The 16,279-nt window shown below is 31.9% G+C and overlaps 1 protein-coding gene across 1 annotated transcript in view; it reads right to left on the bottom strand.

Moving 5' to 3' along the window:
* LOC143249889 (ecto-NOX disulfide-thiol exchanger 2-like) overlaps window positions 1–13,865 on the bottom strand; it is a 43,597-nt gene extending 29,732 nt beyond the window's left edge. The window contains exons 1-3 of the mRNA XM_076500485.1: window positions 13,845–13,865; window positions 9,670–9,822; window positions 4,676–4,849 (exon numbers count right to left, since the gene is read on the bottom strand). Of these exons, the coding sequence (XP_076356600.1) occupies window positions 4,676–4,849; window positions 9,670–9,814 (319 nt within the window). The 5' untranslated portion in view covers window positions 9,815–9,822; window positions 13,845–13,865. The remainder of the gene's footprint in view (window positions 1–4,675; window positions 4,850–9,669; window positions 9,823–13,844) is intronic.
* Window positions 13,866–16,279: the final 2,414 nt, after the last annotated feature.

The following is a 16,279-nucleotide window of genomic DNA, read 5'->3' as shown; positions in this document are numbered from 1 at the left end:
TGAAGTTGTTACAAAATAATATCAAAACTTTTACTGAATAATTTCATAAAGTATTTTGTGCCTGTCATCATTTTGCAGTTATTTAGAAACGGAATAATGCCAAATTACGTGCATGAAAATGTGCTTTTAGTGTATCAGTACATTGACTTGTGATTTTATCTTCAATAAATCTTAGTATAATAATTACTTTTCAAAGTAACTTTCCATTTCTGTGTGAAAACAAAAATATCTCATTCTCCTTGACATTAATAATAATAAAATTTATTGATGAATCATCATATTGGAAATAATTATGGAAAGAGTAAGGAAAAAAATACGAAACATAAATATAACAAGATGCCACCTGCCCCTTTAATAAGTAATAATGAACTACAACAGAGCAGTCACATTGTTTATATTTCATAGGATAATTAATGTCAAACATTGAGGTAAGCCTCAATGTTTCTGTAGATGTATATATATATTTATGAAAAAGGCACACAAAAGTGGACCTATTAATAACAGAAGTGATCAGTAAGAAGTGAAAAAGAATCACTAAAAATGACAAAGTATCTCAATGTATATTCTTTGCAAGATAAACAATACTTGAGTATAGATCTTGCTAATGACAATGACCTTGCTGTAAATACTGGTGTGAATGCATCCTAGAAAGCAGTAACATACATATTAACACTGAGTTGCCTCAATTAATATGCAACTATTTGAAAACCACTGCTGAAGGGAGTTAACAAAACAAAAAAAAACTTAAAAACTATTTAGACCACAAACAGTTGACTGGACAAAGCTGGAGACATGTGCTCTTCAAAAAAGAATCCACATTTAAATTCTTAAGCAACAATCAATAACAGTTTGTTTGAAAGGTAAATGGTATCATATGAGACTACATTTCAGCCAATGATGCTGATTTACATAAAATTGATGGCACCTGACTGTACAGATATAGTCTGATCCATGAGGCTATTCATATGTCAATAAAATAATGATCCCAATTATATAGTAAATGTGGTAAAAATATCTTGAATAGTGAAGAGGGCAATGGAACACTCACAACCCTGGCTCAGCCTGCATAAATGCCAAGCATGAACATTTTTGTGGCTGCATATATTTGATCAAAATTTGGTTGAATTAATGGGGAGTAATATACAATATTCAGAACATTTCACAACATACATTTATAGACAGTATGGCAACATGAAAACAAGGTGTAATACCCCATGTAAGGAAAAAGGTTCACATAAATTTCAAACAGATTCTTGCCTCTGATACACCAAAACCCTTTCTTGATGAGTTTGATCTCATGCTGTCAACTGTTGTGTGACTATGTTCTTAATGCCCTTGACATGTTATAGAGAATTATTCAACTCATCCAAAGTTATGCATTTTCTTACATTCTGCATAAGATATTGCATGAGAATGTATGAGCTCTGCTTTCTTGTCATAATTCAGATGAATAAATCACACTTCTTAGGGATACCTTAGATTTTAGAACTTCAGAGGTGAGTATGTCTGACTTCACTTCTACATTTTTGAAATTAAAATGAATTCCAAACAGGCACATTCTCACCCTTTCTTGTCCAGAAGATGTATATTTAAAAGCTGAAGTGAAATAGTGGTATTCCTTACGGCTCCTTCCAATTAACTTCTCTATAAGGAATACCACTAGTTCACTTGAAGCTCAGCTCTTAAATATAATGGTAACACCCAAGACCATGACAAATGAAAGATGCAATCAAGCAGAGATAGAGTACAATTCAGAATCAGAGTAAAAATCAAGGGAATGGATTTACAGAATAATTCACCACAGCACATCAATCCAATATGAGGCTGGACCAACTGAGAATTATCAGAAAGAAAACTATTATTCTCAGCATGGTCCTTCCTCACCATCAACACCCTTTATGTAATGGAGCCAAGCACTCTTTCAGAAGTGGTAACACGTAATAGCACAAGAGGTATTGAAGATGAGATAAACAACTCTACAACAGAGCAATGGAAATATTTGAGAAGGTTAAGATAAAACACAAGGCTGTAAGGTGTTCCCCCAATGGAATGAAGCTATGAGACATCTCATCTGTGGTGTCTCAAATGTTATGCAAGGCTATGCATATTAAACATGTTAAAGTTGGAAATGTATCTTGGTAATGCAGCATCAGACACTAGATGGCATCATCTGTCAATTACCAGAGGGTATCACTTGCTTATGGTATGCCATCACATGGGGTGGTACTTTGTGTATGCCAATCTCAGTGAGTTTCAAGTATGTGAAATTAATGCTATAACTGTTAACAATAAAATCTGAATTTTGACAGAAAAACAGAGTTTATAAACATTTTATTGCTTGAGCAGTAAGTTATATAAAAGACAAGCTTTAAAAACTCTGTATAAGTTTACACATACTTTGCATTTTGTGAAAGAAATTCAGAGACATAAGTCACATTATTGTTGGCAAGATCGGATCAACTCAATGAGGAAATGCTTTTAGTACACTGACAGTCAATGAAAACACATACTGTTATAAATAATTTTCTCAACAGTTAAAAATATGAACCTTCCGTTCCTTGTGTAAACATCTGAGGACCATCCAATGTTAAATAACCACTCCTTTACACTTTTGAAATACTTCACTGAATCCTGATCATCACATGCCAAATCAGCCCATTTTTATAGTCTGCTGTTGGGCATTATCATTTGGATCATGTATATAGATAAAAAATAGGGATATCTATTGTGTAACCTGAATATGGTTAACATAGTGACTACAGAATACCATGTTAAGTTTATCACACATAAATACACATCACCAATGGTATCTTTATGGTGAAAGGGAGCCAATATGAAGTGGCACAAAGACAGGGATGCAATCAGTCAACTATTATGCAGCTAGTCTAGTGCTATAGTTTGACAGACTCATTTGCTGACTGATAGAGTTGGATGGCCACTATATAAGCAGTCGGACTGTACATTGTCACTTAAGTCACAAGAGGCTTGATGCATGTAGACATGTCAGGGGCCCGCACCTCACTACAGCACATCATCAAACCAAACAGTAAGAGAGAAAATATAAAAGATATAAGGTTCTTATCTTAGATTCCTATTTGTCAGTATTGGTAATTTGAAAATCTAATATGTAAGAAACTATAGATATAATATAAACATTTAATCTGAACCAATGATGCACTCAACATACCAAGTTACACACAGAAATCATCACTTAGGTTTTTAAAATGTAATTTTAAATTAAGAAATTAATTCATACATAATACTAAAATTTTAAATATAATCTATAAGTTGAAACCAAACATATTGATATACATTCATAAAATACTAGTTCAATAAAATTTTGAATGTGGGTCTACAAACACAACGAAATGACATTTGACCCATGTTTGTCAGTATTGGTAATTTGAAAATCTAGCATGTAAGAAACTATAGACATAATATAAACATTGAAATTTGAACCAATTATACATTCAACATACCAAGTTACACAAAGAGTGTGTGTGTGTGTTTTCTTATAGCAAAGCCACATGGGGCTATCTGCTGAGCCCACCGAGGGGAATCGAACCCCTGATTTTACGTTGTAAATCCGAAGACATACCGCTGTACTAGCTAGGGGCGTTACACAAAGCAATCATCATTTAGATTTTTAATGTGTAATTTTAAATTGAGAAATTAATTCATGTATAATACTAAAATTTTAATTATAATCTATAATTTGAAACCAAACTTATTGATATACATTCATTAAATAGTAGTTCAATAAAATTTTGAATGTGAGTCTCTACAAACAAGAAAATGACATCTGACCCATGTTGGTGGGATTAATTATTATCTAATGTTCCTAATTTTTGTGAAAATGGTACATGTTTCTTCAAACAACATTCACATGCATATGAAATATATTAAAGACTTCTTATTTAAAGATAATTAAATCAGAATGGAAGAGATACTCAAAGTAACTCACAGCTTTTATGGACTGCCATTATGGCTCACTTTTATTATATACTTTCCAGTTAAAACTCTGAAAAAGAATATAATCTGAGAAATTTAATTCTTGCTATCACTGCTACTTCAGTATTAATGTACATTTATATTGAACTATTTTTTTCTAATTATGACTGATCAAAATTATTTCATTGGTATAAGGTTGCTGTAGTCTGTATGATTTACTAATACTTAGAATTTTGTTACACCTTATACTTTCTGCCATTTATAATTTTAAAATATCACTAACCTGCTGCCTATTATTTAATTTTATGTATTGTTGTTCAAGAGTGTGATTGCTTCAATTTAAATTGCTTTTAAGTATAATTTGTTACTCGTTCAAAAACTGTAAGAAATTTATTTAATTTTTAAGAAATGTGACAGTCTTGAGATCACTGCTTATCAATTTCTAACATCATCACTTATTAAAACATAAAAAGTAGAATTAAGTGAAAGAATATAATTAAAAATACAACATTAAAAATTTATTGAGATATGTCTTGTTTTAATGCTAAAAGCATTTCATGTTTTGTTAACTTACATAAAGAAATCACATATTTTTTGCAACAAAATAAAAACTGGTATAACTATAACTTCAACATTTCAGTACTTCACAAAACATTTTGAAGCATAATTCTTGCCCACTGGAAAGTGATTATTTAAATTTGTATATAACCATAAGAATGTTCACCTTTTCTTTCTTTTGCCATCCCCCGGTCTCTATCACGAAATTTTCCTCGTCCTCCTCTTCTGCCCCATCCTCTACTTTTGCCTCGTCCATAGTCTTTTCTTGGTTCATTTTCTTGCATCTGCTCTCCTACACCATTACCAGCATTTGAAGATATTCCTTCACTATTTGTTGATGCTGAAAAGTTATAATACATAAAAGGTAGAGAATTTTACTAAAATTCTATTTTATATACAGTTTTTGCTGCTTTTCATATTGTCATATACAAAGTAAACATTTTAATCATTTGTAGTGTTTCTTGCTTTGTTTGGTTTTATTACATTTTTCCTTTAACTGTCAAACTGAAAACCAAGAAACAAAACAATCAACCAAATGAACTTCAGAAGTATAGGTAGCAAATGCCTTCAATTAATTTATTTTGGCAATTAATTTTCTTTAATATATAATAAGTACCATTTAAACATGTTTCTTACAGTGAAGCTATGATAATTTCAGTTTTTAATTGTGGGTAAAGTTAAAATTATATCATAATTATTAAGTAACAGTACATCTGTTTATTAGTAATTTGTACAAAATATCTAATACCTGGTTTATTTAATTCCTTACATCCAATACACTGTCCCAATTATGCATTGATGGCTACATGTTAAAAGTCAAAATGGCACCATCATGACAGAAGTGGGAAAGTTTAAAATGGTATTTCTGAGAGCAATATAGAAAATGTCAACCACAATTTGCATAATAAGAAAACTAACTAAAGATAATGCCAAAACTCAAGAAGAATATAACAAAATATTAAAAAAACCTCTGGAGTTTTTTGTTGTTGCTGTTTTTTTTTATCAGAGGAAAATTTAAAGGAGAAAATGTGAAAGACCTGAAAGCATGAGGAATTATCAGTCAACTGAAGAGAAACAAGACTTGCAGAAATAAACAAAGGTTGAGAACCTAATGGAAGAAAGTGATATTGACCAAGAAAAAAAAAATATCATTCTAACAGGACCAAACCTAAATATTTACACAAATGTTCTTATAGAAGATGATCAGAAGGAAGTGAAAGAGGCAGCAGATATAAAAGGAATCAGAAATAATGAAAAACTCTATTGAATTTATAAAATATAAAATAGAAATATATTCATGCTATTTGCATACTGTAATATGCATACATGTATATACAAATAGTAATGTTAACATGTTATATTATACTTAAGTGACAAATTAAAAACTTAGGAAACAAGACTGCTTTATAATGAAAAACTAGTATAGTTTTTTGAAACTTTGCATAATCCAATATTATGAATCAAATCAGTCTCACATTGTACAAAATTTCCAAACTAAAACTCTTTGAAACTGCATCTTAATGCAGTGTAAACTCAATGTTATGATTCATCACCAAGTCACGTAGCCATGAACTGGATTTCAATTTTAGATGAATAACAGTATGAAAAGGCTATGATGTTTAATATTTTGGGGATAATTTCACTCTGTTTGATATAATCTAAAATAAGATATGTATGTGTTCACATACATTTATTTGTATAATACTGGTTATACAAAGTATCATGTATTTTTAGTTTGAATACTTAATGAAAAAGATATTTTACTGGGATTAAGAATCTAATAAAATGGTCCTATGGAATAATATAATAATATTAATAATTAGCTAAGGATTACTTAAGTATATTTACAGCATTAACTCTGCAATAATGTGTTTAAAAATAATTCTTTTGTACCCAACTCAGTTTAGATTGGCAAGACTACACGATTTACTTGAAGTAATAAAATTATTCATTTGCTAAAGGCATGCCCGAAAAATAGTTAAGTTAACCCTCAATATTCAAATTTATTTTTATAGCATTCAATAACATGAATTATATATGAAACACAGCTTTGTGTTGCAGTTCTGCGGCTCATCTCCATCAGAAAATATCTTGGTTCAACTCCTTTTTATCTCTTCTACATGCATATAGTTGGTTCAACACCATTTGTTTGGAATATACAGTAATTTCATATGAAAATATAAAGAGGCTTACTCTGTCTTCTTGATTACCAAAGTTTAGAACAACTCGACCACAATTTTTTCTTCAGCATGAAGTTGAGGTTGTGAGTTAAGAACAATAACACCACCAAAAGTTATTCTCTCAGTGGTGTTCTAAAACTATTGGTTCTGCTATTATCCCTTACTTTCAGTCTATACATTGCACAACAAGGCAACACTCTCTCACACATCAGTAAAACACACACCTGAAACATTTCATCTTTGTCTATAATTTAGCTCTTGAAGATATTTTAGTCATAATAAATTTTATATGTAGTATACAATTATAAGAGACATGGTTGTAGTGATTATAGTAGTTCTTATATCAATCTCATGAGGATGAGCACACCAAGAACCAGATAGCTTTATTAGAATTTTTAGCTGTTTCTTTAACAGGTTTAACTATCTGGATTTCTGTTTCACTTTCTACAGAAGTGCAATCTTTTGTACTGTGAAATATAGAATCTTACACTAATAACATCTTTTATCTGACCACCTGACTCATAAACTGGGAAATTAAAATTGACTGACTTATCAGAGAAATGAAAAATGAAACAAAAAATCAAATATTACACACATGGTGAAAAAATCTCTCTTTTTTGAAAGTGCAGGGTAACAGTTTTACTGTTCATTGTCTTTCATTGATTATTTTTAACCATTGTATTAACATCACAATTTTGAACTGTGATAACTCAATACACTTCACTTTCTTCCAGACATTAGAAACAAAATTACTATCAACAGACAACCATCACAACCACAACTAGGCCTGTTCTTTTTCACAAACACACAGAGCTAAGCCTACCTTAGGTAAGCTGCTAGAATAATCAGAAATACAAACCTACTAAACTTACAACAAATTAGTTTTGGTAATTGAAACAAACTCTTCTAAAAGTTTACTTACTTAGTACAAAAAAAATATTTCTTGAATGACAAAAATCATTAATGATTACACTGTGTAACAAAAGTTTTACTTTTTCTTGTTCCTGGGCAGAAAGTGTTATTTCCCAATTACTCATGTCTAAAGTTAATGGAAAAGACCTATTTTTTTCTTCAAACTTTGCTTTTGTGACCTGGGAGCATATAACAAAAACACGATGGAAGACTACATTTGGGGGCTGACACGTGAAAGTGATTTACATTACAGTTGCAAATATCAAAAAAACTACTCACTTCTAAATATTTTTGTATAACTTTAGTATAAATACATGTAAATCTTGATTTATATGTTGTTTTATTCAGACCTTATGTAAATGAAAATGTGCAAATTTGCCCATTTTTACACAGAAAATAAGTTAATTTCTAAATTTCATTATCCAGGTCACAAAAGCAAAGTTTGAAGAGAATAGTAACAATTTTCTGTACTTTTACAACATAATTTAGAAATAACACATGCTATCCAGGAACAAAATTTGTGTTACATAGTGTTACTCTCAAGCTTAGCACCTTAATCATGTGGATTGTTGAAATTATGCTCATGGAAAACAGCATTCAGTACTGGTGATTCAAAAGTTTACATAAATTATAGAAATTTATGTCACTCTAGTAACATTGCATGTTTCCTGACATATCTTGTTTTATAACTAATCCTTCAAAAACAATGCAAACAAGATTGTTGGTATTACACATGAATCATCCATACATAACAGCACAGGCTCACAATGTGGTAGAATATTAACAGTTAAAAATGGGATAAATTAAACTCAATTGTTATTAAATAGTTATATATATATATTGCTATATGTTAATTCTTGCCCATGCTTTATGTTAGGATGATGTAAATGCCATTCCTACTATCTTGTTTCCATTGTTTTTGAAGAATTGGTATTAACCATACCTACATTTACTTCCTATTTTGACAAGTTTTTTTCTTCTCTTGTGTACTTGGTGTTAAAAAAAATGTGCATCTATATATCCAGCCAAAAACTAATTTATTAGTTAAGATTTACATTCTTTATCATGATTTCACCAAAAACATTTTAAAAACATCACTATACATTTTCTTCAGATTTTTAATATATTATAGTCTGCAACAGCTTCTTGTGGTTTTGAATAGAGATATGGAAGTTTTTCCTTTACTCTAATTCACTTGCATAAATCAATATTTTATTTGCAACTATTCATAAACTATTATAAATATATGATTGGTTGTCAGTACACAGTAATGCAAGACATTTATTAAAAAAATGAAACTGGGCCACAAATACACCCACAAAACATCACTAATTCCCATCCATCTTGTCAAACACAAATTACTACTTTTCCCTTGTAGTACTAAATTACTAAGTGCCTAAACACAATTACCACACAACTTATCAAATCCAAATTTCCATTTTAGAAGAGTTGCCTCACATATAACCTAATTTCTCCAATCAGTAACCATGACATATGGTGTTAGGTCAGTATTTTGTATTGAACATGATTAAGCACATAATGCAGTGAAAAAATACCCCAAGCAAGATCACGTACAATCTCTACTGCAGATACACGTCCTGATAAAAATAAATTGTTACCTATGGCTGCATACTGTATATACGCATAATAACCCAATGTTAATATGTAAAAAACAAAATATTTTTATTCCAAATTGATTTTAGTACAGCCAACAACAAGTGAGAATAAGACAAGTTTAATTGGTTTACTCAAACTGTACAAAACATACTCGGGTAAGAAGATTAATAATTCACTAAACACATTTCTCAAGAAACTTAAAAAACTATCTTTGCCACATAGCTTTAGTTTTTTCCACCCATTTTTCTCAGTTTGAAGTAGATATTATAAACAAACACATCTTTCACAACCTTTATCAGTAATTGTCTTATACCACAGTACTAAAAATATTCTCATTTCTAGCAAAATAATTAAAAAATGCTGTATTTTGTCAGTTTACCTGTATAGGACAATATTACCTAACAAAGCATATAACATCTATAGAAAATTATGCTGTACATAACCTACTTACAGTAGCCTTCTCCTTGGTCAGCAGTGGTGATAAGTGGCTTATTTTTATTCATGTTAAACTCCAGTGGAGCATCATTATTTGTTGGATCAATCATAAACTGTGCAGTTCCTTGTCCAATTGTCTGTTGATTTTCAGTTTGGGCCATGGCTGATGCTACAAGCATATAAACATGGTAAGATACCAATTAAAGTTTATCCTACAATTTGGTTTTTAGATTATTTCAACATCTTACAGGTTTAAACTGTACTGTAAGTTATGAGGAAAATCTTCAATTTCATGTTTCATTGAAACTGTTGAACATAATATATACAGATTACAATGGACCATTTGGTCCTTCAAAACTGTACTGGTATATCTACCTTTGACAAAGGTAAAGTTTTAAGACCCTGCTTCTAAGTCTGTTTTGTTGATGCATTCCAGGGTCCCACTAGTCATTTTACAATTATATTGGTAACTGTATAGGTAGCCATTGTCTCCCAGCCAGTAAGTGGCCCTTTAAAAAGAAAACAGAGCACAACTCACCTGTGGGTCATGTGGAAGCCAATGTGTTAAACCAGAAAATTATTGATTACCCTCTTAAACAAACCTATGTAAGTTGCTGATCTCTACAACTGCTGATAAAGTGGTCTTAAACTTTTGTCCTCTTATTATCTTCAGAATATATCAGAAATAAATGATAGATCTTTATCCTGTTGATTGCCTGAATAATACTTGAAACTATAATAAAGTTCATCTGCTCAGCTCAACCATCAGACTCTATGGGAGGAGCTGCAAGAGGAGGGCACATTTATTATATAGTAAGGATTAGTACTGAGTGTGATTTTTACTGAACAGAGAGAGTGGTTGAAGACAGCATCTAGCCCATATACAGTGCATACACGTCTCAACCCTACCGAATAGCTCAGGCTGCAGGAACAGAGAATATGTGACATGAGTGATGTATCTCATTATGTGTGGGTAAATCTTTCCTACACCAATAGTATCATCATTTCCATACTGCTCCTTTTATTAGCACCCCTAATTCTAGCCCAAGTGGTTAGGCCCCAGTTAGCAAGGACTCTTCATGGTCCACCACTCAAGCAGATAGGAGCTTATAAATTGCATGGACCTCCAGTACCACATTTGTAAAAGGGGACAAGAATTTGAGTTGAAGGAAATATGCCCACATCCAAATCAGTGCTTCAGTCTGAAAAGGTCTTTTATTGGAAACAGTGCAATGGTTGATCATTTAAACCTATTTTTATCATTTAGCAAGCAAGAGCCAAAAAAGAATGCAGAAACCAATTTCTGATATTGGCATTTCATATGAGAGTCCAAGGAATAAGTACAATGTGGATCAGACAATAAGTTGAATATAGATACACAGATGTATCACATGGATACTTCAAGTGATCTTGGAGAATACAAAATCTTTTAGTGGGCAAATGTGAAATTAAAGTAAATGGTATGAGCACTTTCCATTAACTTGGTTCAATGTGAATTTTGTGTAAGTACATTATGTAGCCTCCTACATAATAAGAAAGGAGCTCTTAAACAGAAATAATGTATATTCTTCTCACAAGTAGTGAAATGATTGAAGAATGGTGAAAATCATCAGGATACAAACCATCCAGAAGGTATATATAAGGTGATAAATGTGTAGAAAGAATCCACATGCCCACTTGGAGGAGCTTGCCCAAGAACTGCTGAAAAAGAAATATAAGAGAAGAAAAAAAGGTGACAAATCAAATACAAAGAAAAGGAAAACAGTCTAAGAGCACCCACATCCTGAGACAAACATGTCAATAGATGAATCAACGAACCTTCCTACAAAGGAAGGAGAAAAGTCCACGGTAAAAGAGGGATGCCAGAATAGGAACATACAAAGGATTCCTAAAAGGAGAGGTCCATGATAAGGCACACTGAACAGCTCAACAGATGCAGATGGTCTAATAATAAAGAACTAGAAGATAGGAAAGAAGTACAGTATACCTCCTGAGCAGATAAAGTTGGAAGAAAGGATTGGTCTGGAAAGCAGAAAAGATAAGTGAAGTGGGAGAGGGTGCAAGAAGCATCTCATGGAACAACAGTAATTGTAGAATAGAAAAAGGAGGGAGACAAGTTATGAGAGAAAGATGGTATAAAAGCAAGAAAATCAACAGTTCAAATAGGACATACACTAATGTTCATTGTCTCATTAATGGCTCAGTCAAGCAAGGGAATTGTGCAAGGAGAGAAACAGAAAAGAGAGGATAGGAGAGAAATATCTCTTGGTACCAGGAAATTATAAAAGCCATGGACAAGGCCACCTAACAACTAGGAAAGGTTGAGACTAAGAATCTATCAGCAAATAGTTGGGTAAGAAAGGCAGATAGGTGATGTAAAGAATTACTCCCAGGAGTGAAAGAGGGGCCAATGACAAAATCCCCACCACAGATGGAAAGTTTAATTCAATATATAACAGAATAAGCATATTTCTAGCTTAAAGGTGGAGGGAGGATATTTTTCTATGAAGAAGAAAAGTGTGAGAGTGAAAAAAAAAGAGAGAGAAGGGATAGTGGGAAGAGGAATGAGAATTCAAATACTAAGTACATTAAGGTGAAGGCAATCAAAGAGGAACAACCAAGGAGAGTAGGTTTGTAAATCTAAGACTCAGAAGAAGAACAAAAATAGGGATGTAAGTATAGGAAAAGAGGTAAGACAAGGCCTGACTAATAAATCAACAGCCAGAGTCAAAAAATGGAGAATAAATTCTCATAAAAGAGAAAGTCCAGAGTTAAGAAGGGAAGCAAAATTAATCAAAATGGAAGTATCCAATCAATGGTGAACCCCACAATAGACCTGTGGGTATTTTACAATTAGATAGAATATGGACAGACTGAAAGAGGCAGTCTACTCCACAACTAAGATTTAAACTCCTGAATAAGTTCAGAAGTGTGTGGTTAATGCTTGAAACAAAAGGTTCCTGGAATAGGAGTCACAAGAATAGTTGGAGCAAGAAAAGACAGTGGAATAGGCTGAGTGGAACATGACCAAATTAACCATCTATAGGGTAGGAGCTGGAATGGAAACACACTGAAGGAAGAGAAGAATTGGAACAGCAGAAATAAATCCAAGAGATAACAATGTCCCATGCTCGGGACTAAGAGTAAATCACTGTCAGTTGGGAATCCATAATAAAAATTTGAATGCTTTTGAAACAAAAACAAAAGAGAACAAAATCCAAAACTGCATTAACAAATTAAATTTCAATAAATTGAGCACAAATGTGAAATTCAAACACACCTGTGACAAGGAAAATAATTAAGATTCATAAGTACAAATTGATAGGGATAAGTAGTGTGCATGAAAGTGAGTTGCCTTCCTATTGGAAGAGGGCTCAAGTTGCATAAATAGTCACAATTCATGTAAAATTACATGAGAGTTACTCATGGCTACTGGTATGCAAATCTCTTCGTCAGAATTATTGTCTCAGAATTATGCTATTTCACAGTTTATATATTATTCTAACACTAAAATCCCATATTAAGAAACCAATACTACTACTAGAGAGTATAAAACATATCTAATCATAAATAATTACAAATTCAGTTATTTTACTAATTATTATATTTTTTATCAACTATTAATTATTATAAACAATAATTTCAACTCTAAAGAAAAATAAATTATTTTTTTTACTTGGCTAACACTTCTTTATTTTAATATATTTAATAACTTTAATAATTTACAGCTCCTGTATTAAAAGTTCTAATAAAATCTAAATGAATCTAATTCTAGCTAATCTAATTCAAATAAGTTAATTGAACCCCTGATTTTAGCATTATAAATCCATAGACTTACCACTGTACCAGCAGGAGACTATTAATATAGAATTGGTACTAATTCTAAATGCTTGTGTTTGAAAACAAATAATATGCAATACAATGTCAAGCGCACATCTACTATATGCAGTATAGATGGAGCCTTTCCTCCAATATCAAGAACCATATACCAAACTACAGTTAATGTAAATCAGAGTTTAGCAGGTTCAGTCTCAGAAACGAAAGTAAAACATCGAATACAAGATTATTTTTATATATTTTTTGGCACAAACAAACTAGCATTTGTCATTTTCCTCAGCCTCATTATTTGCTAAAGATACTTTTCGGCTATAAAATTAAGTATAATGGTATTATTATTAACAATACTCATACTGTGAGAAACATGGGCAATCACACTAACGCCTTCTCAATGTTAAACCTTCTAAATATGTTATATCGTACTAGTTGTAAAAGCAAAAGTATAACCTCATTTAACATTATTATTTGCACCGGTAATAATAGTAAAACTTGGGAAGCTACGTTTACGACTCAAACAATTTATATGTACCAATACATGATACATCCTTAATAATAATTCAGGTTTCCACAATAAGAAAATTAACTTAGTTAAGCCTAGTCCGAAACTATACAATTACTTTACCACGTCTTAGTAATACTAGTAGCAAACATCTGTTAATTTTTTTTAGTTAAAACAAGCTTTATTACATGTTATAGTTTTTACTTTTCAAATTGATGGTACTTAAGTAGTGTATAATAAAACACAATGATTAACTCTACAAGGCTTGATATTTCGTACTCAAATATACTTTTACTTTTTGTAACAATATAAATTGCACAGTACCTCCTTCTTACATACAAAAAATCTTTTTTAAATAATGTAGATGGCGGTGCGAAAATATTACATAAGACATATCTTTAGCTTGTGTTGATCATATTTGCTTTCTGTTGTTTTAGTTATAGATCTGGCGTGTATTCTAGTTAAAACAATACCCGTTTTTTAACATTAATAGCGAAATTATCCGGCTTCGCTCGGGTTATTATGTTATTAATGTGTGCTTTTTTAACCTCTTTTAGAATAAAAGCACAATTTATATACTTCAGTTACCACGTATCATCACAGAGAGCTGTTGTTGAAACACATTAGCTTTCTGTATATTAGAAGTTGTTACATAAGGAACCACTTCATTTCTATATGGTTTCTCGCTAGTTTGTCTCGTTAAAAAAATGCGTACGCGCGTGAATAAGAAGTAATATCACCCAGGTGCACACTCTCACTTTCCACTTAGCATGGGTGCAAAATTTCAGGATTCTAGGTTCTGGCCCGAGTGGTACGGCGGAATGTCTGCCAACTTAAAACGCTAGAATTCGGGTTTCGATACTCGTAGTAGGTAGAACACATATAGGCTATTGTGTAGCTTTGTGCTTAGTTACAAACAAACAAATTCTTGGTTTTTCCTCTTGGAGCTATGGCAGTCACACTTATCCAGACACGTCCTATTATTATTACAGATATAACGTTATTTTCAATGACAACAAGAAATCTGATCTGTTGTATGAGTTGTCTCATCAATAAAAATTAACTAAACGTAAAAAAGAAGAACAAATTCAAAGCCAACCCTTGAAACTTTCAACCCCTTAAATTTAGTAAATTTATCATACTTGAAGTTAACTCATTCCAAAAGCTAAATACCACGTTAAGAAAACACAACTGTCTTAACTGAAGACAGTAGCGTAAGGAAGGGAAGTACTAGGAAACTTATCAAGGGGATACGCACTTCGAGCTACCATACACACTCTTAATTCCTTATGGAGAAGATGTATTTCTACATCTCAGGGTAGTACTGCATATACTGATGGCAATCGGTGTGTCTGTTGATAAGTATGAGAGGTCACTCAACAAGGTAAAGCTCATTCTTTCTTACGTGAGGGCATCTATGTCTCCAGATTTTGTAAACTGGCAGCACGCAGTGTGGAATGGGAAATCTTAGAAAGCTAAATTAGGGACGGCTAGTGCAAATAGCCCTCGTGTAGCTTTGCGCGAAATTCAAAACAGACAAACAAACAATTCAAAAGAAAAAATCAAAAATAGTTACCTTTCATAATATGAACACTTTTCTATTTCAGATATCATCCTAGTAGCGCTTCTCTAAACACTTTCAAACAATTCAATGTCCTTTTTAAAGTAAGGAGCCCAGGACCAAATACAACACTCCAATTGAGAGTTAACTAATGATTCATACAACGATATTATAACCTCTTTAAGGTGTTTCTAGACCCTTTTATTTCACAATATGGCCGCGTAAATTAATTTAGTTATGTGGATAATGTTATGACATTTTGTTGGATTCATTATTTAATATTACACAACAGACCAATTGTTTAATGGTTGTACATATGAAATTACAACCTCTTTAGCCATATTATACGGAAGACTTTAACTGCAAAGTTAAAACAATAAAACGACTTTTACGGACGAGATGTTACTGCGAAGGTAAGTGCAAATACTTATCTGTAATGCACAGTAATGGAGAGGTCAAATAAATGCATCTTTACTATGTGATAGTCTTTCATAGTTACGCGGTAGCAGCTTGTTCGTGCGAGTTATTATCTAGTAAGTACAGGTTATTTTCTTGTACGGACCTAGTGGCATCTTATGCAAATAAAAGAATCCCATTATTATTTCTAACTTTGGAGTTTAGAGTTTCGTAAGCATTCAACATTTCTATACATATGGATAACAACACCAAAATCATTTTGTTTGTTTGTTTTTGAATCTCGCGCAAAGCTTTGTTTGTTTGTTTTTTAAA

Source organism: Tachypleus tridentatus, chromosome 1 (assembly GCF_004210375.1).
Source record: "Tachypleus tridentatus isolate NWPU-2018 chromosome 1, ASM421037v1, whole genome shotgun sequence".
NCBI lineage: Eukaryota > Metazoa > Arthropoda > Merostomata > Xiphosura > Limulidae > Tachypleus > Tachypleus tridentatus.
The sequence above is the reverse complement of the archived record's forward strand: the minus strand, read 5'-3'. Positions and strand labels throughout refer to the sequence as shown.